This window comes from Ranitomeya imitator, chromosome 6, assembly GCF_032444005.1.
Source record: "Ranitomeya imitator isolate aRanImi1 chromosome 6, aRanImi1.pri, whole genome shotgun sequence".
NCBI lineage: Eukaryota > Metazoa > Chordata > Amphibia > Anura > Dendrobatidae > Ranitomeya > Ranitomeya imitator.
The window spans coordinates 254,814,046-254,841,660 of record NC_091287.1 but is presented as its reverse complement, the minus strand read 5'-3'; the positions used below and the strand labels follow the sequence as shown (position 1 = coordinate 254,841,660).

At 42.1% G+C, this 27,615-nt stretch overlaps 1 protein-coding gene across 1 annotated transcript in view; it reads right to left on the bottom strand.

Annotated features, from left to right (window-relative positions):
• LPCAT1 (lysophosphatidylcholine acyltransferase 1) overlaps positions 1 to 27,615 on the bottom strand; it is a 169,308-nt gene that overhangs the window by 75,761 nt on the left and 65,932 nt on the right. The window contains exon 2 of the mRNA XM_069730585.1: positions 25,520 to 25,662. Within this exon, the coding sequence (XP_069586686.1) occupies positions 25,520 to 25,662 (143 nt within the window). The remainder of the gene's footprint in view (positions 1 to 25,519; positions 25,663 to 27,615) is intronic.

Here is a 27,615-nt window from a genome sequence, read left to right as displayed (position 1 = left end):
ATACTGAAGAGAGAAACCAAAGAGGAGGAGTTGGAACACGTTTGCGTTTACACAAAGTGTAGGTGCACGTTCACACTGTGGCTCCATCTAACAGACAAAACCTTGGATAAAAAAAAAAATGTGAAGAGGCCTAAACCATCCGTTACATGTCTAATGAACGGTCTATAAAAATGTATACATATTATATTTGAAACATCTAGATGCCACTCTTACAACTGACAGCAGCACCGAGGGGGGTTAAATTGCCATAGTCAGTGGCAGCACCAATCCTGACTGTAGCAGCAGTGTGTCAGATTTGGCTATTGTCACACCATCAGTATTTGGTCAGTATTTTACCTCAGTATTTGTACATCAAAACCAGGAGTGGAACAGTCAGGAAAAGTATAATAGAAACACGTCACGTCCAGGGTACCGGCAACAGGAATTTGGGAAAGTTATGAAATGTCCTATGAAGGTCTGTTCTGTTCCTGATCTAAGGATCTTGGCTTTTTGTGGAGAGGAATCTGTGGTGCACTTTATGTACATGCTCAGTAGTGACTAGTGCTGTGGAGAGGAATCTGTGGTGCACTTTATGTACATGCTCAGTAGTGACCAGTGCTGTGGAGAGGAATCTGTGGTGCACTTTATGTACATGCCCAGTAGTGACCAGTGCTGTGGAGAGGAATCTGTGGTGCACTTTATGTACATGCTCAGTAGTGACCAGTGCTGTGGAGAGGAATCTGTGGTGCACGTTATGTACATGCTCAGTAGTGACCAGTGCTGTGGAGAGGAATCTGTGGTGCACTTTATGTACATGCCCAGTAGTGACCAGTGCTGTGGAGAGGAATCTGTGGTGCACTTTATGTACATGCCCAGTAGTGACCAGTGCTGTGAAGATGAATTTGTGCTGCACTTTATGTACATGCTCAGTAGTGACCAGTGCTGTGGAGAGGAAACTGTGGTGCACTTTATGTACATGCTCGGTAGTGACCAGTGCTGTGGAGAGGAATCTGTGGTGCACTTTATGTACATGCCCAGTAGTGACCAGTGCTGTGGAGAGGAATCTGTGGTGCACTTTACGTACATGCTCAGTAGTGACCAGTGCTGTGGAGAGGAAACTGTGGTGCACTTTATGTACATGCCCAGTAGTGACCAGTGCTGTGGGGTCAGAGTCGGAGTCAGGGAAATTGAGAAGTTGGAGGTTTGACTTACTGACTACACAGCCCGGTAACTCAGGACTTTCTGGGTCACTGCCTCTTGAAGAGGTTTTCCCCAACATTTTGCACGAAAATTCATATTTTCTGCGTCATATTCTGAGAGCTAGAACTTTTTCATTTTTTAATTTTAATTTTTTTATCATTTACAGAACTGTAGCAGTGATTGTATTTTGTTTTTGCATAGCTGTTGTAGTATCTGATGCTATCATTTTGGACATGTACAACGATCACTTTTTATTTAGTTTCGCGATGCTTGATTATCTGGCATTCAGTATGAGGGATAAAGGTTAGAGTATATGTTGTTAAAAGATGAGGGGATACCAAATATGTGACTTTTTTATGTTTTTACATTTTTATATTGGGGAAAAAAATTTTTAAAGGGGGATGGCGTTTTTTTTTCACAAATTTTATTATTCCCTTCAAGGAACTTTAACATGCGATATTGTGATTGCAATTGTAATACACAACACCATTTTGTCAGAGGCCACCTGTCAGGTAAACAATCAGGCCCCATGTCCAATGGGATATGATGGGCTGTAGAGTATAGCAGAAGCCTTTGTCAGGCATCCAGCTGCCATTGCAAGTCATCATTACCATGCAATCATGCTGAAAGAGGGAGTGCTTTACCTCTGTCAAACTCCTCATGTGCTGCTGTCGATACCGACAACGGCACAGGGGGGTTAACTTGCAAGAATCTGTGAGACCGTCAGAGCACAGCTGTGTATATCAGTTAGACTCCTGGAGCTGGTCGCACCGGTATATATCAGTCATGGAGCACTAGGTGCACTAAGAGCACTATGCATACATATGTCAAATAGCATTAAAGGGAATCTGTCAACAGGTTTTTGCTACCTCATCTGAGAGCGGCCTGATGTAGGCAAAGAGAAGCTGAATCTAATGATGTATCACTTTGCAGCCGTTCTGACATAATCAGGTTTTAGATTTAGCAATACAGCAGAGATGAAGAAGCTAACCCCACCCACACCAGAATCTATATATTCCATGTCCATAGAGAGTGAGCTGCCTATCAAATGAGGGGGCGGAGTCAGACGAGACGGCTGGAGCTGCTGGGTCACAGCAATGATAAGCTCCTGGTGCTAAAGCAATCATTGCAAGCAAACAAAACCACAGAGCTTGATAAGAGGCATTGCTGAAAACGATGTTTTAACCCCTACAGCATCCTGTCTTCAGAGAACATAGCAAAAATCTGCTGACAGATTACCTTTAAGTGGTTCAGTTCAGCATGTGGGTCCTGTCTTCCACAACAGTCACAATCTCTTTGGAAATGTATTATCTACCCCTGGTTAAAACATACTAAACAATTGGTACTAACAAGCAAATACTAAATAAATTACAGACTATGCTTTTGACTTCCAAAAAGTTTAACAAGTATTCCTATTGAAATGAGTGGCACTTATGTAATGTATTATAGCTCAGAGCTGCATTAAAGGAAACCAGCAAGGTCCGATAAATGATATTAACCTCCAGGTTAATAGCGCTATGAAGGTGCCCGGCCACAGTAGTTAAAGTGCAGCACCTGTGAGAAAATGAACACATTTCTTCCAGCAGCTGCCAGCTTTCAGTCGTGCTGGAGTGGCTACAGTCACTGCTCACAGCATGGAGTGTGACCGCTGTAAGCACGCACAGGAGCGGATTGACAGCCAGTTCTGCAGTGTACAGCGCATCAGTGTCAGAGCATGTTTATAGCCGCACTGTCTGTGCTGGGAGAAGTCACTGAAATTGCTCCAGGCACGCCTACTTGACTGAAAGCTGGTAGCTCATGGGAGTAAGGGTATGTGCACACGTCAGGATTTCTTGCAGAAAATTCCTGGAAAAAAAAAACGGACATTTTCTGCAAGAAATCCTCATGCGTTTTTTTTGCTTTTTTCTCGCGTTTTGGACCCGCTTTTTTCCGGAGTTTCCCAATGCATTAAATAGCAGGAAAAACACGAAAAACCTGCAAAATTAATGAACATGATGCGTTTTGTACTGCAACGCTTTTTTACCAATACTGTTTTTTAATGTTTGCATTGCACATAGAGGTCTCAAACATACCCAATAAAATTCACAATGCTCTTTGACTAACCTAGAATTAGGAAGGAAAAATGTACACAAGTGATTTAGGAAGGAAAAATGTACAGATGTAACTGTTGTCCCCATGAAGCAGTGCAGCACATTCTTACGGTATACATACATTGCATCTGCATTCATCAGAATGAACCGCAACGCTTTTTTTTGCGGAAAAAATGCATCACGTGCACAAAAATTGCAGAATGCAAATTGATTGGATGCATATGTATGCGTTTACATTGCATTTTTATAGCGAAAAAAACGCAACGTGTGCCCACAGCCTAAAAGTTAATTTTCTCACAGGTGCCGCACTTTCAATACCATGCATTTTCATAATGCTATTAACCCGCAGATTATCCCTATATCTACAGGTTAATATCATTAGCACAACCGACAAGTCCCTTCAATTAACAATTTTACAGCGATAGTTTGGATTAATTCTATCAGATTACTACACAGTAACTGACACAAAAAAAAACATTATATATATATATATATTCATTCGGTCATATTACAGCCAGTGCTAAGCATCCGGCCTGACAGTACAGCACGGATAGGCTCTAAATCACCATCCTGCCTGACAATAATCCTCTCTAGCTTGTGGCAATTAGCAGAAGATTACACTAACAACACAGGCCAAGAAGCGGAAGCATCTTAAATAAATAAACACGTTACAAGCGGTCGTTCCTTAGAACTTGGGGGGCTCTTTATTAGGCTTTTTATTTTTAACTTGTGATTGGATTATGGTAAGACAAATTGTTCCAAGGGTATAAAGACAAAAGGGAAATTTTAATAGGATTTGGACCATTTGTTAAGGGCAAGGCTCGATAACACAGGAAACTTGGGCAGGAATAAAACCCTAGAAAGCATGAACCATTCCAACGATAAGCAGCCGTCAGAAAAGGGTCACAATATATTATAAATACTTACATTTATATTATTAATGTGATTCTTTTCTGACAGCCACTTAATATACACTTCTCCCAAAAATAAAGGGAACACTAAAATCCCACATCCAAGATATCACTGAATGAAATATTCCAGTTGTAAATCTTTATTCATTACATAGTGGAATATGTTGAGAACAATAAAACCTAAAAATGATCAATGTAAATCACAACTAATATCCCACGGAGGTCTGGAGTTGGAATGATGCTAAAAATCAAAGTGGAAAATGAAGTTACAGGCTGATCCAACTTCAGTGGAAATGCCTCAAGTGTGTGTGGCCTCCACGTGCCTGTATGATCTCCCTACAATGCCTGGGCATGCTCCTGATGGGGTGGCGGATGGTCTCCTGAGGGATCTCCTCCCAGACCTGGACTAAAGCATCCGCCAACTCCTGGACAGTCTGTGGTGCAACGTGACATTGGTGAATGGTGCGAGACATGATGTCCCAGATGTGTTCAATCGGATTCAGGTCTGGGGAACAGGCAGGCCAGTCCATAGCTTCAATGCCTTCATCTTGCAGGAACTGCTGACACACTCCAGCCACATGAGGTCTGACATTGTCCTTCATTGGGAGAAACCCAGGGCCAACCGCACCAGCATATGGTCTCACAAGGGGTCTGAGGTTCTCATCTCGGTACCTAATGGCAGTCAGGCTACCTCTGGCGAGCACATGGAGGGTTGTGCGGCCCTCCAAAGAAATGCCACCCCACACCATTACTGACCCACTTTCAAACCGTTCATGCTGAAGGATGTTGCAGGCAGCAGATCGCTCTCCATGGCGTCTCCAGACTCTATCACATCTGTCAGATGTGCTCAGTGTGAACCTGCTTTCATCTGTGAAGAGCACAGGGCGACAGTGGTGAATTTGCCAATCCTAGTGTTCTGTGGCAAATGCCAAGCATCCTGTACGGTGTTGGGCTGTGAGCACAACCCCCATCTGTGGACGTCGGGCACTCAGACCATCCTCATGGAGTCGGTTTCTAACCATTTGTGCAGACACATGCACATTTGTGGCCTGCTGGAGGTCATTTTGCAGGGCTCTGTCAGTGCTCCTCCTGTTCTTCCTTGCACAAAGGCTGAGGTAGCGGTCCAGCTGCTGGGTTGTTGCCCTCCGACGGCCCCCTCCACATCTCCTGGTGTACTGGCCTGTCTCCTGGTAGCGCTTCCAGCCTCTGGACACTACGCTGACAGACACAGCAAACTGTCTTGCCACAGTTCGCATTGATGTGCCATCCTGGATGAATGGCACTACCTGAGCCACTTGTGTGGGTTGTAGGGTCCGCCTCATGCTACCATGAGTGTGAAAGCACAACCAACATTCAAAAGCGACCAAAATATCAGCCAGAAAGCATTGGTACTGAGATGTGGTATGTGGTCCCCACCTGCAGAACCACTCCTTCCTTCATTCAGGGCGTCTTGATAATTGCCAATAATTTCCATCTGTTGTCTATTCCATTTGCACAACATCATGCGAAATTGATTGTCAAACAGTGTTGCCTCCTAAGTTGACAGTTTGACTTCACAGAAGTTTGATTTACTTGGATTTATATTCTGGTGTGTGTGTGTGTGTGTGTGTGTGTAGGTGTGTGTGTGTGTAGGTGTGTGTGTGTGTGTGTAGGTGTGTGTGTGTGTGTGTGTGTGTGTAGGTGTGTGTAGGTGTGTGTGTGTGTGTTTCAAAGGGTCACAATAAAATAAAAAAATAATATATATATATGTATATATATATATATATATATATATATATATATATATATATATATATATATATATATATATATATATATATATATATATATAACCAATGGCCATTCAATACACTGATAGGACAACAATGCAATAGAAACATTTGGAGGAGTTTTTTTAACGTTTTAACTTTAAAAAATAAAAATATCCACCTCCAAACCTATAGAAGCACACAATAAAGCACACATGAAAGCGCTGCGCAGACATGTCACACTTATCTAATCATACAACGTGATGAATGCTCGGAGTATGACGGAGAGCCCGGGCTACAGAACACATTTCATGCTATTTCTGTCCTGACAATGAATAATAGAATATACTCATCATGTGGCAATAGATGTAAGCCCTGGTTACCAGGCTTAGTGGGGATGGAGAATTCAGAGTCAGCAGCCCCACATTGGCTGGATAACAAGAGGAAAAACATTGCAGTAGCCTGTAATTAATCCAGAGACTCACAGACCATTAAATATGGGACATAGAAGGACTTAGAAAATAAAATCACATTAGCAAACCAAATATAAAATGATTAAGCAAGAATTAACCCTTTCACTACATTAGATAGCAAATCATAAGTAAAATATCTTTAAAAAAAAACATAAGGTATGTAATAATTAAGAGGTAGTAGATCATCTCAGGAATTCTCAGAATAAAGGTGCACAGTACCCCCTGCTTGATGATGAAGGGGTCATGGAAGATACTGTGACAGTCCGTGACCATTATGCCCGCTGCATATGTACGTCTGATCACTGCTTTTCATGGGTCCTGCCCTGTAATAATTCCCAGGAGGCCAGACTGGGCTTAAAGGAACCATAAACAAGGCTGAATGATACAAAACTCAGTTCTTCTTGAGTGCTTCTTGAATACCAGCCAAGTGAATGGCTGCTTCGTCAACTGGGGTGTTGTCACCAGCCCATGCAGAGCACAGGAGTCAAGAAGAGTCAGTCATTGGCTGCTGCGCTCAGCATGGGCAGTGACCAAGAGGATGGAGGCTGTTAGCCAATCATACACATTGCACTGTGCTCTACCACAGCTCTCCACTCAACCTTCTAATTCTAATTTTCTGAGGGGAGAGAAAGACCTGTTGTTCCAAACTTGAAAAAAGAAATTTACACAAATCTCCAAAATTAAAATTTTTATTAACTAGAGTTAGCGTTATACTTACATTGTCCCACACACTGCCCACCCACATCACACCAGAGGGTTCTGCCACTAGTTTCCAGCTGTATAATTTAGGCTTTAAAAGAGTTTTGCACTACTTTTATACTGATGACCTAGCCTATAAAGGGAAAGCTGCGATTTGTAATGTTGTATTAATAATTTATTATATAAATCAAGTATTTTTAATAGAAAATCAAATGTACAACTTTAATAGTTTTGTATTTACTTATTTCTACATTAGGCACTGGGGGCTGCCATTTTCATAAGAGACTGCGGTCAGATCTCTTGTATTAAAGCTGCTCCTCCTGCCTCCAGTTGTGACCGGGGCTCACCCCCTGGGCTGTACAGGTCACAGCTGTGGAGGAGGAGATAGCGGTCATCTTTGTGTAGCCCGTATTGTATGCTGCGGGCTCTATTTCCCCGTCTTTGCACACACTGCTCAGTCAGTGCGGGAGATGACAGGAGCATGCGGAGGAAGGAGGTCCAGGGTGAGGTGAGCATCTGTGGCAAGAGGTGATCACAGCCTGTCCGTTTTACAGTACAGGCTGCAGATCACAACTCACCGCCGACATTTTCAGGGCACACAGAGTAAAACAGCACTTGCATGGGAGCGAAAGGAAGGTGAGTAGAAACATTTATTTTTTTTACATAGCCAGGACAGGGACCATATACCAGGAGGAGGCCCAGGATGAGGGCCATATACCAGGATAGGGCCATTATACTGTGGGGCACTATATGGGGCCATTATACTGCGACTGTGGTTAATGGCATCACCACTCATCACAACCACTAGGTCTCGCGGAGCACAGCAGGACACGGAGCGGCTGCTGCTACAGCCTATGGAGCTTGGTTCTCTGAACGAGGCTCCATAGCCTTTGGACGTTGAATTCGGCAATCGTCGTGGGAACACTAAGGACTACAACGGATGTTTTTGGGAACTTTTGGTTTTCTAATAAATTAGTGAACACGCCAGTGTCTTGTCTTTATCTACTTGTTTTGTTTTTTTTTATTTATACGTGGGACCTGAATAGGTTTTTTTTTTTCTTTAAATAAATTGGTAAACCAGGAAATGTGTCAGGGAGTGTTTTTAAAATAAAATGTATTTTTCTGCCTGTGTGCTTTCTTTCATTATTGGGTTAGCAATGGGGGTGTCTGATAGACGCCTCTCCATTACTAACCCCAGGGCTTTTTAACAAATCACAGCTGTCATCAACCCCAACTACCATTACCCCGATTGCAACCGCACCAGGAATGAGTGAAGGAGAAGCACCAGAATTGGCACATCTAATATGATTCGCCAATGCCGGGGCGGCTGCAGGCTGCTATTTTCAGGCTGGGAAGGACCCAATAACCAGTGACCTTCCCAGCCTGATTATATAAGCCCCCAGCTGTCTGCTTTACCTTGACTGATTATTAACGTGGACCCCACGTTGGTTTTTTCATTTATTAAGGTAAAAAAGGCTAAACACAAGTTAAGAGAGCTTGTGACATATCTACAGGACATCTAATTTATCTTATTACACCACTGCTTCAATAGTAGTGGACAGAAAAGGGTTACACATTTCTAAAAGAGCAGTGGTATAATGTGTGACCTCGCACCGTCCATTTCTATAGAGTAAGAATATAGTGTATAGAGCGGGGGTCACATTACCCACGGCTTGCTCTATTAGAAGCATTACACCATTGCTCCCATAGAAGTGGACGGAGTGAGGTCACACATTACACTACTGCTCCCATAGAAGTAGACAGACCAGGGTCAAATTTTAGGATTAGATACGCAGTATCTAATGTATCTATCCTGTGTGATACACTCCACTGAGCTCAGTATCTAATCCCAGGGGGTTACTCTAAGCATGTCTAATCACTCACGTGATACACTTCACGTATCTAACCCCAGATTATGATACAGCGAGCAGAACTACAACACTAACAGAATTGGTGCTGCCGACCATCCATGGTGACAGTCTACTTTTCAGTATAACTTTGCAGTCACCAACAAAGTGGCTCCTCACTGTGATCCTAAACTTCATCCCTTCTTATCCTGTTGCAAACACCCAGAAGGGGAGGAGAGAGGTGACATCACACACATGTGATCAGACCCCGCCCACATTTACTGCAGTCATAATGTGAGCCAGTTGTACACTGGTAAATTTCAGCAGCTGCTCCCCCTAGTGTTTAAAAGTGGAAAGTCCAAATGTTTTAAGATTATTTTTCATATTTTACTTCTTAAAAAACAAAAAGATATTTTTTTTAAATAAAAAATATTTATATTTTACATTTTTTCAATTGTTGAAAAAAAAAAAAAGTGTTTTCAATGGCACCGTCACTTGTGTTCAATACAAGATCAGTGGGGGACCAACAGGCAGCACGCCCATCAGACACCTCATTTAAACACTCCACCGCATACGGTTTAGTGGCTGCTGCCGCTGCTGCAGATCAGCTCATATTCTCTTCACTGGCAGCTGATCTGCAGTACCCGGCAGCAGACGCTAGAAAGTATTAGGAGCGGTGCTGTCCCATACAAGGTTTACATCCAGAGGTGATAACAGCGGGTCAGTGGGGGTGCCAGAATTCTAAGCATAGGCCATCTATATAAAATTAGTGGACAGCCCCTTGACCGTGCTGGCACGGTTTCTAATTGTGCAGCTGAAAACTAGGTTGCGAGTTGGTGCGTAAGACTTAAAAATACAATTTGGAATCTGATCATTACTGCATTACATTGGCAGAGGATATTATTGATGGAAAGTGACTGCGCTGGGGATTAGGGCGACAAGAATCGGATTAAATGTAAAATTGCAGCATGTAAATGCAGTTTTGATTAGAGGTAATGGTCTGGAGGAAAGCAGCAGCATTTCCACAATTACAGCTTTTTTTTTTAGCTGCAGGCATTGTTTATTACAGTTAAAAGTTAATGCCCCCGATCACATTGAAGTGCGCCAAATCCGATAATTTCAGCGGAATCAACAGCTTATCCAATGTGTATGGGGGTTTCTTCAGTCTATTGCCTAGCCGAAAAACGGATTGGGCAGTTTAAACATAAAATTACTCAGGTTTTTATGGCAAATGCACCGGTTTTAATGTCTGATAATATAGATTATATATTTTTAACATACATAGATACAAATGATGAATGTCAGATGCTTTGATCACCATCTGACCATCATAGATGTGCTTATCCATTTACTTAAAATTCTGTCGGCCAGCTACAATGGTGAAGCGACATGCTGTATTCTGTTCTAAGACAGGGGAGGATACAATACTAGTGGGACCACATGGCTGCATCAATAACATATATAAGTTATATACATACTGGTCAGGTCACGTGATTTCACTTGGTTGAATAGGAGAATATGCAGGCTCAGTCCCATGCAAGATACAGAACAGGCGCAGCAGCGCACAGTCTATAGTCTGATGGCTACATAGGACAGAACTATAATCAAAAGCAGATCACATTTTTTTTCCCCTTTCGTTTGTGCCTTCCTGCTTCTTTTTAAAATGTAGGTTTACCCTGATGAAGATTGCTGCCATTTAAAAACTTTTTTAATTTTTATTTCATAATTCAATAGTACACATGACAAATAAGCAACTTTGTAATATATCGTATCAGAAATCCACTTGTTTCTCCTCGTGGACTGATCATTCAGTTGGTGCTAATAAGGTTCTACGCAGTGGGGAGGAGGAGCAGACAGACTCTGCAGCAAGTTCTCCTAGACAGTCACTGTCCTCCACAGAACATCATAAGCCCCAACTGGAATGTCAGGTCTCAGTAATTGGAAACGCGGTTTTCACCAAAGATTGAAGTGACAATTTTGAGAATGAATAATCAGTCCAGGAGAAAAAGAAAATTTCTCTAAAAATATATATTACAAAGTTTCTGATTTTCACATGTACTATGAATTTTTTTTTTGGGGGGGGGGGGATTAAAAAACAATAGCTATTGGATAGCAGCTACTTGCTTGTAACAGTCAGTATTTACGGTTCTCCGAAAGGGGTTTTCTCACAAACAAAAGTTGATTTTAATCAATAGATCTTGGAATAATAATAATTTCCACAATTGGATGTGATTAAATACAATGTTCCTGTGTTGAGATAATCTTATAAATGTGTCCCTGCTGTGTACTGTGTAATAGCTGTGACTGTACAGGAACATAGTCTGATCATACCACATATCATGGGCAGGGGAGGAAGCAAAAGAGTATTCAGACAGGACAAATGGTGTCGCAGCTGATTCTTTGTGAGGTAAAATATTGTTTAAATATAGTCAGGGAAATGTTTTACCTCACAAAAAGAATGAGCTGTGATGTATGTATACTCTTCTTCCTCCCCTGCCCAGGAGCTGTGGTATGATCAGACCTTGTTTCTGTATGGTCAGACACGGCCATTACACAGTACACAGCAGGGACACATTTATAAGATTACCTCAGCACAGGAACATTTTATTTAATCACATCCAATTGTGGAAATTATTATTATTCCGAGATCAACTTTTTGCTCATGGGAAAACCCGTTTAAGGACACAGCCCCTCTCCTGACATGTCTGCATTAGTAAATACTTGTAATTACAGTAAGATAACAATATTGCAGCATCTTAGTGCTGTGCTGTAATGTTACTCTGGAATTACTCCTTCAAGAGCATTGCAAACCTGAAGAGGACAACCAGGGGGAAGAAGACCAGCAAGATACAATCCAAAGCCCAAATAAACACAAAATTGGTCACATAAGCAGGAAAGGATAGGTAGGGTTAATAACATGGGTAGACATACAACCATGAACTGCTTAGGGCAGGTAGGACCAATTATATATTAAATTACATTCACCAATATACGACTGTTTCAGCCATTAGAGTAGAAAGCTGCTGCTAATATACAGGGTGGACCATTTATATGGATACACCTGGGTGGGCCATGTACATGGATACACCTAAATAAAATGGGAATGGTTGGTGATATCAACTTCCTGTTTGTGGCACATTAGTACATGGGAGGGGGAAAACTTTTCAAGATGGGTGGTGACTATGGCGGCCATTTTGAAGCCGGCCATTTTGGATGCAACTTTATAAATGGCCCACCCAGGTATACCAGATATAAATGGCCCACCCTGTAGAACAATACAAAACTAGTGTATCAGCAATGGGTAGGGCACAAGAGCCCATAGAGAAAACTATTGTACATGGCCTGCATAATTTTTACCCGTCAATGTAAGCAGCAGTGTCTCCTTCATGCCCCCTGAAGGAGAAATCCAAAATGTGCGTAGGGGTAGGCGGGTTGGCCTTACATTGACGGGTAATTATTATGCTGGCCATGTGCAATAGTCTATTGAACCTGTGTATTTATGATGACTTTCTCTATGTGCTCTTGTGCCCTACCCACTGCTGATACACTAGTTTTGTATTGTTCTATATTGGTAGCAGCTTTCTCCTCTAATGGCGGATACAGCCGTATATTGGTGAATGTAATTCAATATACAATTGGTCCTACCTGCCCTAAACAGTGCATGGTTGTATGTCTACCCATGTTTTTAACCCTACCTATCCTTACCTGCTTATGTGACCAATAAAGTTTATTTGGGGTTTATTTATTTGGGTTTTGGAATTGCAATTTTTTGTTCTTCTTCCCCCTTGTTATGCTATCTGGCAATCTGTCCATATTTTGGTCCTTTAAGAATATGTCTGAGGTGGCCTAAAACATGTGTATAATTAATATTACACATACTAATATTTTTGGTAAATACCTAATAATCTGTATTACTCCTGGCCAGTAATACCCCTGACATTCTAATGTCGGTCATATATTACTACAAACCTGAAGAGGAGTTTAGAGCTCACCGAGCATGCTCTGGCTGGAGCCAGTGATATGGAGGAGGGTGGAGATGGGGAAGATCAGGACTAGAGATGAGCGAATACTTTCAGCTATCTCCTGATTCGTCAAGCTATAGCTCTTACCGAATAAGCTGCATCGGGAACCCAGCTAACTGGAGCGCTCTGATAATCAGATGTCAGGCGGCGTAGCTGCATGTGTCGCGGGTGTGCGACAATCACAACACATGCATGGACAGCCTGTGCGTTGTGACTGTCACACAGCTGCGACACATGCAGCTGCGGCACTGAACAGCTGATTATTGGAGCGCTCCAGTTAGCCAGGTTCCCAACACAGCTATTTGGTGAGTGCTATAGCTTGCGGAAGAAGGAGGGAGCCGCAGATATTCGCTCATCTCTAACCAGGACCCAGAAGTAGGTAGCTGGATAACAGAAGAAGGGATAGTGGGCAGTTAGAAGAAGGGGTAGAGGGAAAAGTGCCAGGAAGCCCAGTCCTGATCTGGCATTGTAGTAAATATGCCTGTTTGGCTGATATTAAGAATGCAAGCCCAGGACTGGGATCACTGAAGCAGGACGTTGCTCCTACTGTAAGAAGAAGGGAGATAGGAGTGCAGCAAAGGCCAAACAGAAGTTGGTGGCAGAGGACTCTATAATTAGGAGGACAGACGGGGTCATCTGCAGCCGAGACAGTGAATGCAGAACAGTGTGTTATCTACCGGGTGCATATTGCAGATTGGATAAACAGTTTGCTGGGTGGGATTGGAGAAAACCCAGTGGTCACGGTACACATTGGTACTAATGACAAAGTTAGAATGGTGGTGGAAGGTCCTCAAAAATTATTACAGGGAATTAGGAGAGGAGTACAGGAATTCCAATGTGGTGTTTTCAGAAATACTATGCCCTCTACAGTAGGAACGGGCTGCACCTCAATGGGGAGGGTGCAGCTGTGCTTTGAGTAAAAAAAAATGGTCAGACGGATGGAGAAGCTTTTAAACTAGGATCTGAGTGAGGAGAGGGATGGTAGGTGTCCTAAAAAGGGAATAGGTAGAGGAAAGAGAGAGAGAGACAGACAGAGGGGGTCAACGAGTATTTAGAGGGCGCTGGGAAGAGTAAGGGTACCGTCACACACTGCCATTTCGATCGCTACGACGGTACGATTCGTGACGTTCCAGCGATATAATTACGATATCGCTGTGTCTGACACGCAGCAGCAATCAGGGATCCTGCTGAGAATCGTACGTCGTAGCAGATCGTTTAGAACTTTTTTTTCGTCGCTGGATCTCCCGCTGTCATCTCTAGATCGGTGTGTGTGACACCGATCTAGCGATGCGATCTAGCGATGCGTTCGCTTGTAACCAGGGTAAACATCGGGTTACTAAGCGCAGGACCGCGCTTAGTAACCCGATGTTTACCCTTGTTACAAGCGTAAAACTAAAAAAAAAAAAACAGCACATACTTACATTCTGGTGTCCGTCAGGTCCCTTGCCGTCTGCTTCCCGCACTCAGTGACTGCCGGCCGTAAAGTGAAAGCAGAGCACAGCGGTGACGTCACCGCTGTGCTGTACTTTCACTTTCACTTTACGGCCGGCAGTCAGTGAGTGCGGGAAGCAGAGACGGCAAGGGACCTGACGGACACCGGAATGTAAGTATGTGCTGTTTGTTTTTTTTTACGCTGGTAACCAGGGTAAACATCGGGTTACTAAGCGCGGTCTTGCGCTTAGTAACCCGATGTTTACCCTGGTTACCCGGGGACCTCGGCATCGTTGGTCGCTGGAGAGCTGTCTGTGTGACAGCTCCCCAGCGACCACACTACGATTTACCTACGATCACGGCCAGGTCATATCGCTGGTCGTGATCGTAGGTAAATCGTATAGTGTGACGGTACCCTAAGGAAAGTAGGGAGAAAAGGAGTTCTAAATGTGCTAATAGTATTAAAGTCTGCTGGCAAATGCAATAAATCTTGAGAACAAAAAGAACCAACTGGAGACTCTTATGTTAGCTACAGATTACAATGTGGTAGGAGTTACAGAAACATGGCTGGACCAAAGCCATGACTAGGTGACAAAAGTAGGTTACACCACATTCAGAAAAAAAATGGGATGCCAAAAAAAGGTGGTTATGGGGTGCAGGAAAGAAATATATCTTGGTATCGTGTTAGCCAGTAGATAGAAAAATATTTAGAATTGAGAGTCCTCAGTGGTTGAGGGTTAAGGGGTGTGTATTTTTGCCAATCCAAGTTAAGACCTTTGCTGAATGACGACACTGGAGGCTCTGTGACAATATAGAATCAGTGAGAAATCTGCAGTGAACTCAGTGACCATCTCACGGTGCTTAGGTCACGGCAGTTCAGCCCGGCTGGGAATGCAGCCTCAGTGACCCGCGGTAACCTCAATGAGGTCACCGCTAGTCACTGATGCTGCGCACGCAGAAGCTTATTCCTAAGTGGTTCTCAGCCTGGACGGTCGCATCTTTTCACCGTCCAGGTTGAATGCTATTAATCCCCAGACATGGATTACTGTGTGGGACAGAATGTCAGACAAGTGAAGGACACTGTTGTTTTTTTTATTATTTTATTACCGGAGACGAGGGGTTCAATGGAATGGGGGTTAGGTGGTATAACGGTTTGTCATTTTTAAATAAAAATGGAAACGTGTGTAAGTAAAAGGACTTTATATAGAATTGGCAATGGATAGGAGCCTTATAGACGCCTCTCCATTGCTAAACCGTGGACTTGATGTCTCCAGACAATACAAAGATGACATCAACCCAACAAATATTACCCCACTTGTCACCGCTACAGGGCAAGTGGGAAAGCGCCAGATTTAGCACATCTAATAAATGTGCTTTTTCTGGGCAGCAGAGGGCTGCTATTTTTAGGCTGGGAAGGGGGGGGGGGGGGGGAATCAATATCCAAGGCCCCTTAGCAGCCTGAGATTACCAGCCCCCAGCTGTCTACTTTATGAAGACTGGTTGTCAAAAATTTGAGTGGGAGACCCCACGCTTATTTAAACTTTAAAAGAAAAGAAAAAACAAAAAATAAGTTAAAAATGGCATGGCCACCCCTCTATTCTTGGTAACCAGCCTTGCTGAAGCTGACAGCTGGGGGGGTTGCAGCATGCAGCTGTCAGTTTTGTCTGGCTGGCTACCAAAAATACAGGCGAACACACACAATTTTTTTTACCTTTACTTATAGCGCAGGCAGTAGCTGATGAATACTCCCATCAGCTGCCATCTGCTCTCACTGTTATTATCGGCAGCAGGTGTAGGCTGATGGGAGTAATAGTCCAATCAGCCGCAGCCTGCTCTTGCTGTTATCAGTTGAATGCAACTCATCATTCTCCCCTGCTCTGCCAGCGATTACTGCGAGCAGGGGAGAATGATGAGTTGCATTCAACTGATAACAGCAAGAGCAGGCTGCGGCTGATTGGACTATTAACTAAACTAAAGAAATGAAAAGTTGTCAATTTATTAATTTGTAGGAGGGATAACGGAGGAACTGGACAGCATAGAAATAATACAGGACTGGTATTTTATGGGAAATTTAAGCATTTACTAAAACACAAATCAGAAGAAGTCTATAGTCAGTTTCTCAGTAGCAAGTGAAGCCCTCCCAGAAGAAATAAAAATGGAATGTGCATCTCAAGTCAGAGTAATTGTAAATTCTTGGAATACTTTTCTGTAACTCGATCTAGTGTGTCCTTCCCGATGACTTCTTTCCTAATCATCTGTCATACGTCAGGGTACATTCACAGAAATCTGGACTTCCTGACATATGTCAGGGGAGGTAACAAAAACTATGACTGACAATTACTGTCCTGAAAAAGATTTCTGCAGCATAAATGAGAATATACCGTATATCATCTTTTTATTTTTACTTAAGGGGAACACGTCTCATTGTACAGGCAGTCAGATCAATGGTACAGAGAAGAAGCAGAGGAGTAGAATGATATATGGGTTTGTTGGAATCGATTCAGTAATCTACGCTTATTGCCAGCGGGGAGCCATTTAGAAAAAGGTTGTCCAGATGGATTAAAATCTCCCCCAATCAGTTCATATTTTGATCAGCTGTTTCGTAGCGGTTTTGGCCTTCTATAAAGGCAACAGATTAGATTTCCAAACTTGCTTCTAATGGCAACCATAACAGTGACGTTCAGATCTCCACAAATCTCGGATATTATGCATTAGCTCTATTCTACTGCCCTGCCAAGAGCTGAAAGTCTCACACTGAGCGTGTGACATTGTGCTCCAGAACATGGAACTGTGGGACAACAGAACTTAAAGAGAACTATTCATGTTAAAAATATCTGATATGCGGGCAGGAGGTTACACACGTGGTCAAAATTGTTGGCACCCCTCGTTTAATAACAGAAAAACCCACAATGGTCACAGAAATAACTTGAATCTGACAAAAGTAATAATAAATAAAAGGTCTATGAAAATGAACACATGAAAGTCAGACATTGCTTGTCAACCACGCTTCCACAAAATAAAAAAAAATAAATAAAACTCATGAAATAGGCCAGGACAGAAATGATGGTACCCCTGAACATAATGTGACGAAAGGGACATGTTAAATCACAGTGTGTCCACTAACTAGCATCACAGGTGTCTACAATCTTGGAATCAGTGAGTGAGACTGTATATAGGGCTACAGATACTCACTGTGCGGTTTGGTGACATGGTGTGTATCACGCTCAACATGGACCAGAGGAAGCGAGTGAAAGTTGTCTCAGGAGATTAGAAAGAAAATTTTAGACAAACATGCTAAAGGTAAAAGTTATAAGACCATCTCCAAGCAGCTTGATGTTCCTGTGTCTAAAGTTGTACATATTATTCAGAAATTTAAGATCCATGGGACTGTAGCCAACCTCCCTGGACGTGGCCGCAGGAGGAAAATTGATGACAAATAAAAGACGGATAATACGAATGGTAACAAAGAGCCCAGAAAAACTTCTATACAAATTAAAAGGTGAACTTCAAGCTCAAGGAACATCACTGTTAGATCGGACCATCCGTCGCTGTATGAGCCAAAGTGGACTTCATGGGAGACAACCAAGGAGGACACCATTGTTTGAAAAAAAAAATCATAAAAAAGCCAGACTGGAATTTGCCAAACTACATGTTGACAAGCCACAATGCGTCTGGGAAAATGTCCTATGGTTAGATGAGACAAAAATTGAACTATTTGGCAAGGCACCTAAGCTCTATGTTCACAGATGGAAAAATGAAGCATATCAAGAAAAGAACACTGTCCCTACTGTGAAACATGGAGGAGGCTCTGTTATGTTCTGGGGCTGCTTTGTTGCATCTGGCACAGGGTGTCTGGAATCTGTGCAGGGTACAATGAAATCTCAAGACTATCAAGGGATTCTAGAGAAATGTGCTGCCCAGTATCAGAAAGCTTGGTCTCAGTCGCAGGTCATGGGTCTTGCAACAAGATAATGACCCAAAACACACAGCTAAAAACACCCAAGAATGGCTAAGAGGAAAACATTGGACTATTCTGAAGTGGCTTTCAATGAGCCCTGACATAAATCCTATTGAGCTTCTTAGGAAAGAGCTGAAACATGCCGTCTGGAAAAGGCAACCTTCAAACACGAGACAACTGGAGAAGTTTGCTCTTGAAGAGTGGTCCAAAGTACCTTTCGAGAGGTGCAGAAGTCTCAGTGACCATTACAGGAATCATTTGATTGCAGAGATTGCCTCAAAAGGTCATACAACAAAATATTAAGTTAAGGATACTATCATTTCTGTCCAGGCCTATTTCATGAGTTTTATTTAAAAAAAAAAAATTCAATTCTGTGGCAGCATGGTTGAAAAGCAGTGTCTGACTTCCATTTGTTCATTTTCAGAGATCTTTTATTTATTATTACTTTTGTCAGATTCAAGTCATTTCTGTGACCATTGTAGGTTTTTCTGTCATTAAACGAGGGATACCAACAATTTTTTCCGTGTGTACATTTTTGTGAATAAGGATCAGCAAAATGTGTATTATATGCATTGAAATCCCTGGTGTTTGTATGCAGGAATCCAGTGGGTGGTCCTACTAGTGATTGCCAGTCTTCCATGTATGACTCTGCATCTGTAGGAAGTGGTTAATCACAGGTCGGACCACCCACTCGACTCTTATGCATACAAACACCAGAGATTTCATTGAATAAAATACAGGTTACACTGAATGAAATAGTAGAATAGAGCTAGTGTTTGACACTGCATGTATAGCCAAGATCTGTGAAAATCCAAAAGTCACTATGATGGTTGCCATTAGTAGAAATTTTGCAAATCTAATATTGTTGCCTTCATAGAAGGCCAAGAAAACAGATGATCAAAATATTAACTGATTAGGGGAAATTTGTTTCCATCCTGACAACCCTTTTCTAAATTGCTCCATGCTGGCAATAAGCTTGTATCATAACAGTTTCAGGGGAAATGTGGCATGATAGAACATATCTGCTAGTGAACTGACAGACATGTTATACAATAATGTTACTGAAGAACGACAGAGGTTCCTTACATTGGTTCCGGTCTTTGCTAATAGAGGAAGATCCCCAACAAGAGACTCTTCTATTCTCCACTTCCACATGACCTAATTAAACAGAAAGGGTTGTCCAGACACTACAACTTGTGTACACAAAGGCGCCGGTGACGTCACGATGAAGAGAGGAGGCGGCGCCCGGAGGACACGGGGGGGGATGATGGAAGGCCGCGAGGCGGTTGAGTCAGGGGGAGAAAACATACTTCCTGACTCAATAGAGGTATGGCGGGAAATTTATAAAACTTATTATTTCAGCGTTCTTAGGGATAATGAACATAAGAGCCTCCTTCACAGAATGCAGCCTTAGTGCTAATGAAGGTGGCTCTTTTACTTTAATAGGCCTGGGGGGTGGGGGGTGACCGGTTCCCTTTAAAGGGAGCAAATCAGTCAACAGTGACAGTTTAAATAAGCACATAGCCTTGTAGGGTATATAACCCCCTGGAAGAAAATAAATAAAATCTATATATATTTATATTTAATTTTCACACCTTTAGTGTTCTACTCACTGCGTCCACATTGCATAAAATCAATTTTAATTAAGAATGCTAATTCGGCTGCTTGGTGCACCCCTGTTGTGGCCAAGAGGCTCAGTACACCATACTGGTTTTACAAGCTCCCACCTCCGACACTGGTGACAGACAGCACTGCCTTCCTGGGCTTTCTGGGGCAGATAGCACTGGCTTATCTGGAGTGATAACTAATCACTCATGATGGATGCAGGGACTAGCAAAACCTTGTGCAGGACAGGGCACAGAGCCTCTTCATCACCCAAAGGGTGCACCAATTAGAATATTTAATGAACTTCAATATCTACAGAAAGGAGACAGCAATCAGAGCACTAATGGAAGATTTTTTATAGGTGCTATATACCCTATTCGGTAATCTGCTTAGTATTGCACTTTGATCTGACAGATGCCATTTAAAAAGGGGTCTCCTGGAATAAAAAAAGAAAAAAAAAGGAAAAGGGAATGACAGTAGGACTGGTGCCAGTGAGCATGTGCAGTAAGGAACTCCATCTCTTCATGTTTAGCGCCTCTGCTGTAATGCTGACGATACCAGGGTACTGAGGCGAAGATGAGGCTGCTTGCACTGCTGCACGCGCTTTATGAATGCTAAAAGGCTGCTGGGACCTTGAGATACCTAACACAACATACTGTGAAGTTTTCTTCAGGTCACAGCAGCCTCTTGGGATTCAGAAAGGGTGGACAGCAGTGCAAGCAGCCTCATCTTAGGCTCAGTACCCCTGGCATTGCCAGTATTACAGCAGACTATCCACCGGAGGCGCTTCTTACTACACATAAGGGAGGGTGGTGAATTACAGCTTCTATAACACCTGGCCTATTAACATTTTAGATAGTGTTCCTGTCAGCATAACTAGATGACGACAAATTTTGAATGAACGGTTTCTAATTAAGGTAGTTAGGGAATGCATTAATAAAAAAAAAATATCTCTATTCCCAGAAAACACCATTAAAGGCGTTGTCTGGTACTATATATCAATATCATATCGATGGTGTAGCACCCCCGCCAATCGGCAGTTCTTGGTGCCGTATGTGCTCAGTTGTGGAGCAGATCTACACAGCTCCATTAACTGTATAGTGGCCGCGGCCAGGTACTGCCACATCCAAGCCTACTACTCATTGGAACAGGGCTAGCTATGCAGTACCCCACTGAGGCCAATAAACAACTGAATTCTGTTCCTCAACTGCTCATTTCTGTTGGCCGTTAGCAGCACAGAACAGCTGATCGTACCCCCAATGATCTGATATTGATGACCTATCCTCTGAAAACTCCAACAATGTAAAGTTTCTATCAACCCCTTTAAGTCTTTACGTAAGGCTATTAAGTGCTCTATAATGCACCTGAGGGTTTTTTATTTGCCGACATACCCTACAGAATTTTACAGTAAAGCTCACAGTCCCTGTCCTGTAGAAATGCACTCATGTGCTTATTCCATAGCAAGCACTGCAGATGGAGTCAATTTATTAGAAAAAAAAGAAAACCATACCACTCCCTTTAAAAAAAAAAAAAAAATCAACTTGTTTGTACCAGATAGCTAACACCGGAGAAACAAGAGTCAAAAACTAGCCAGAAAAATCATAGAAACATATTTATTGAAAAGTCAATTACCACCATAAAACATCATATATAGTAGAAAATCATATAGTAGAAAATCATGTTATAAACAATGAATAGTGACTATATCCATACGTGCAACCAAAATTACAGGTTCACAAGAAGGGACAGTAGTGAACTAAGTATTGCGGTAGTGAATACCTGTAGTCCCTGCATGTGTGCAATTAAAGCTGATGCGTAGCAGCTAACGTAGATGTTGCAATAGCACAATCGCACTAACCATATCCCGCATCACAAGCAAAGCACCCCGCAACATATAGAGAATTAGTACAAAGGTAAAAGGGTTAATTACCCATAAGTGTCCGTAGTACCAGTCTGGATCCTGGATTTACTACCCCAACGCGCGTTTCGCGTTTGTCTATCACCGCTTCCCCCTGAGGGGATATTTGCTTGTGATGCGGGATATGGTTAGCGCGATTGTGCTATTGCAACATCTACTTTAGCTGCTACGCATCAGCTTTAATTGCACACATGCAGGGACTACAGGTATTCACTACCGCAATACTTAGTTCACTATTGTGACGCCCCCTGAGGAAGCGGTGATAGACAAACGCGAAACGCGCGTTGGGGTAGTAAATCCAGGATTCAGACGGGTACTACGGACACCTATGGGTAATTAACCCTTTTACCTTTGTACTAATTCTCTATATGTTGCGGGGTGCTTTGCTTGTGATGCGGGATATGGTTAGCGCGATTGTGCTATTGCAACATCTACTTTAGCTGCCACGCATCAGCTTTAATTGCACACATGCAGGGACTACAGGTATTCACTACCGCAATACTTAGTTCACTATTGTCCCGTCTTGTGAACCTGTAATTTTGGTTGCACGTATGGATATAGTCACTATTCATTGTTTATAACATGATTTTCTACTATATATGATGTTTTATGGTGGTAATTGACTTTTCAATAAATATGTTTCTATGATTTTTCTGGCTAGATTTTGACTCTTGTTTCTCCAGTGTTAGCTATTCGTTATTGAGTCGCCGTATATGTATGTGACTGAACTGACGTTTATTTCTTCTTGTTTGTACCAGATGTTTTTTTGGAAAGGAGGGCACACTGGCACTAAAAAAAAATTAAAAACACATAAGGTATATGTCAATTTGAGAAAGGAACATTTGCGTCTCAAAGCTACTCTAAAAAGAGAAGCGGATTAGCTTTATTTTCTGCTTCTCGTTAAGGCCATAGAGCTTGTATACAGCTATTAGCCAAGTCAGCAAACCAGATCACTACGGGATCAGACATGCAGAGTCACATATCATGGCGTCGGATGAGAATGTATCAAAGGAGGAATGAGGAACAAAATCCTTACAAAAAAGTGTTATATGGACTGTGATTTGGTTGAGACATGAGAGCCGTTGATTTCAATCCCATCTATGCCCGTCTCCAAATCTTTTCAAACTACCTCCCGTTATGCACACAGACTGACGTATCTTGGTTTATTTGATATTCTAGATTATCAAACAGTCACAGAGATTATTCCGGCTTAGAAAACCCAAAATAAAGAGACAATTTGTACTATAGCTTTGCAAATTGTCTCTTTAGAGAGGAAGAGGACTTGAACTCTCTGGAGAGACAATTTGCATTAAGTCTCCTCATACTGGCATGCCAGACAATGCATGTCACTCACCACAAGGAGAAACCTTACCCCTTAGATGAATATAGTTTTAGAATTCATAACAAGATTATTTTGGTTATCATTAGTGAATTCCATAATATACTGCAGATTACTACATTTTCGTGATTTATGGATGGTAGATTAAGTCTAAATTAGGTCTGCCGCAAGGTCTAAAGTAGATTTCTGGTCTGACTTTGAAAAAATAAGAAGGAAAGCACATATAATATGATATTCACTTTTCAAGTTCTTCCTGCGCTACTGGTTTCCTAGACTGCCACTGGTCTGGTTTAAAGTTCCATCACTGCAGCACTTAAGTCTCGACACTTAGGGTGGTTTCACACTTGCGTTTTTGTCTGCAGCGTTTTTTGCAAAAAAAACGCATGCGTTTTTTCCCTATATTTAACATTGAAAACGCATGCGTTTTTTGGTGTACGCGTTTGCATGCGTTTTTGAACGCATGCGTTTTTTTACTGTATGCATTCATTTTCAGAAATGCAACTTGTAGTATTTTTGAGAGGCGTTTTTTGGACCAAAAAAACCGCATGCGTTTTCATGCGTTTTTTTGGGGTCAAAAAATACACTGGAGTCAATGGGGACGCATGCGTTTTTTTGTGCATGCGTTTTTTTATTAAAAAAACAGAAAACACACTGATATGCCACCCCACAATATAAAGGTGATAAAGGGATCCTAACCCTACCCCTAACCCTACCCCTAACCATACCCCTAACCCTAAGGGATCCTAACCCTAACCCTACCCCTAACCCTAACTCTACCCCTAACCCTACCCCTAATCCCTTTAGGGTTAGGGGTAGGGTTAGGATCCCTTAGGGTTAGAGGTAGGGTTAGGGGTAGGGTTAGGATCCCTTAGGGTTAGGGTTAGCAGTAGGGTTAGGATCCCTTTAGGGTTAGGGTTATGATCCCTACCCCTAACCCTACCCCTAACTATTTCTGTTTATAGTGGGTTTTTTACTTTATTTTGATGATTGGCAGCTGTCACACATTTCTCAGCATGCGTTTAAAAAACGCAAACGCATGAAAAAACGCATGTAAACGCGTCAAAATGCCGTGTTTTTTTCACCACATGCAAAAACGCATGCGTCAAAAAAACGCAGCGTTTGCACGCGTTTACATGCGTTTTTTCACCATGCTTTTTTTGCGTTTTTTACCGCAAAAACGCACCCAAAAAAACGCAAATGTGAAACCAGCCTTAGCCTCTGTTCATACTTATGTTGGAGACTCCAAGAAGATCTGGCCATAAACGGACAAAATAGCGCAGCTTTTTGTCTGGTAACGATAAATGCGGTTATAAAAAGCTCAACTAGGGGCTGAAAGCATATTGAATTAATCCATTAATCTAACATATATGGCAGGTGAAGCTCCAGGCATATACGCTAACATTTCCATAGCTCACATTCCATATACAAATGTCTGTCTGATTGGTAGGTGTCATGATGCCGTTTATTTAGAGGGTTATTCCCAAGTGTGGAAGCTATCCCTTCTCCACAGGATTGGGGATAACTTCCTGATCGTTGGGGGCCTGACCACTGGGACGCCCACCAATTCTGAGAACCGCACTCTAAGGTGAATGGAGAGGTAGTTAGCTAGTCAGGCACAGTGCTGTTCCATTAATTCTAATGAGAGTGCAGCACTTTGCTTGTCTTCAGAACGCTCATCAAGAATGAATACAAGAGATGTGCAAGAGCGCCCATTTCCCGAATTAAAACGAGCCTTGGTTCTCGGGAACAGTGGGCTTTCTAAAGGTCGCATACTCAATAAATTAGGAAATTATCCCCGACCCACACATAGGGGATAACTTCAAGAAGTGGAGAATATCCCTTTTACTGAGTAGTTAAGTATATTTCCTACACTGACGTATGGCATATCCCTTCTCGTGACCGTATATACCCGACAGTGGCGGCAAACACAATGCGCCCCTAGTCTCTCCGCTTCTGATCCCGATCCTATGACCTTCTCAGTTATATTGCCGTTGTAGATGTGGAACGAGTTTTCTGGACTACTAAGTATTTAAAGATTTATGCTGTATGACAAGTGTAGTGTCTTTATGACGGACATGAACCTTTTAATGGTTTACTTTATTTCTATTATATGAATACTGAAGAAACCAAGGGATTTCTGTTTAGGCGAAACCTCATACAGAAGTCCCATAAAGAGCTTGTTACTCTCCTATAGTGAAGTAAACCGAGGAAACACTGTCCACGTTTGCTACTACAAGTCTTTCTCTTCATGCTAGCTCCATTCTTAGTTACAGTAGCAGAATCATTGCATTACACTCACTTTCTCCACCAGGACATGGGCTGTTCAAGCTCTTTCCCCGTACGGCCCATAGCAGCAATGAAGGCAAACGGCCACGCCAGCAGCATCATGAATGCAGCAAAAAACAGACGGATGGGGAAGAGAGTCAGCGTCAAGAAGGCGATCTGAAAGATACAAAATAGATACATGTTTAGCGGAATGTACTTGCGATTATTTGACTGGTTATAGAAAGGATTCTCGATTGCGAAATTATGCACTGTTTTAATGCAATAAAAAGTAATCTACCGAGACTTTAAGAGCTCTATAAATAAAAAGCATGGCTTTTGGTAGCAGTGCCACTCTAGTCCTTAGGCTGTGCCTGGTACTGCAGCTCAATAGCGTTCAAGTAAATAAGGCTAAGCTGCAAAACCAAATGTCCTGATATAGCTTATTGACCAGAGTGGTGCCATTTTGAAATAAAAAAAAAAGAAAAAGGCAACTATAGTTTTATTTAGCTTATACGGCTTCTAGAAGACTCTGCTTTAGATGATGATGATGATGATGATGCATCATATCATCATCACCACCACCGTATAGTATCATCACTTACTTTCTAACTCAAATCACTGGAAAAAGATGGGATGGCGGTGGCATCTTTAGCTTTGCTTTAATGATTAATGTCAGATTTAAAAGTAAAGTGGGGTACCACAGGGGTCAGTATTGGGCCCTCAACTTTTTAACATATTTATTAATGACCTTGTAGGGGGCATTCAGAGTAGAATTTCAATATTTGCAGATGACACTAAACTCTGCAGGGTAATCAATACAGAGGAGGACAATTTTATATTACAGGATGATTTATGTAAACTAGAAGCTTGGGCTGATAAATGGCAAATGAGCTTTAATGGGGATAAATGTAAGGTCATGCACTTGGGTAGAAGTAATAAGATGTATAATTATGTGCTTAATTCTAAAACTCTGGGCAAAACCGTCAATGAAAAAGACCTGGGTGTATGGGTGGATGACAAACTTAAATTCAGTGGCCAGTGTCAGGCAGCGGCTACAAAGGCAAATAAAATAATGGGATGCATTAAAAGAGGCATAGATGCTCATGAGGAGAATATAATTTTACCTCTATACAAGTCACTAGTTCGACCACACTTAGAATACTGTGCACAGTTCTGGTCTCCGGTGTATAAGAAAGACATAGCTGAACTAGAGCGGGTGCAAAGAAGAGCGACCAAGGTTATTAGAGGACTGGGGGGTCTGTAATACCAAGATAGGTTATTACACTTGGGGCTATTAAGTTTGGAAAAACGAAGACTAAGGGGTGATCTTATTTTAATGTATAAATATATGAGGGGACAGTACAAAGACCTTTCTGATGATCTTTTTAATCATAGACCTGAAACAGGGACAAGGGGGCATCCTCTGCGGTTGGAGGAAAAAAGGTTTAAGCATAATAACAGACGCGGATTCTTTACTGTAAGAGCAGTGAGACTATGGAACTCTCTGCCGTATGATGTTGTAATGAGTGATTCATTACTTAAATTTAAGAGGGGACTGGATACCTTTCTGGAAAAGTATAATGTTACAGGGTATATACACTAAATTCCTTGATAGGGCGTTGATCCAGGGAACTAGTCTGATAGCCGTATGTGGAGTCGGGAAGGAATTTTTTTCCCCAATGTGGAGCTTACTCTTTGCCACATGGGTTTTTTTGCCTTCCTCTGGATCAACATGTTAGGGCATGTTAGGTTAGGCTATGGGTTGAACTAGATGGACATATAGTCTTCCTTCAACCTTAATAACTATGTAACTATGTAACTATGTAAAATTCATAAATCCATCTCTTAAGAGGGGACGTGTCACCCTCATATGAGGGTTGAAGCATATCTTAATTATAGTTTGGGGAAGGAAAAGAGAGCCAACACTTCATTCCAATCCCTGTTCCCCACTGTGAACAGGTAATTAATTAAAGTAGGATAGGTTACCTACTGGAGAACATACACCAAGTCTGGGCTCAGTGTATACAAGAGACTGACAGGTGACACTTCACCCATGAGTAGGTCACGCTTCTGGTCTTCAAAAAAAAATTATATCAGTCACTGTCTGGCACCTAAGTCCAGTTATGAACA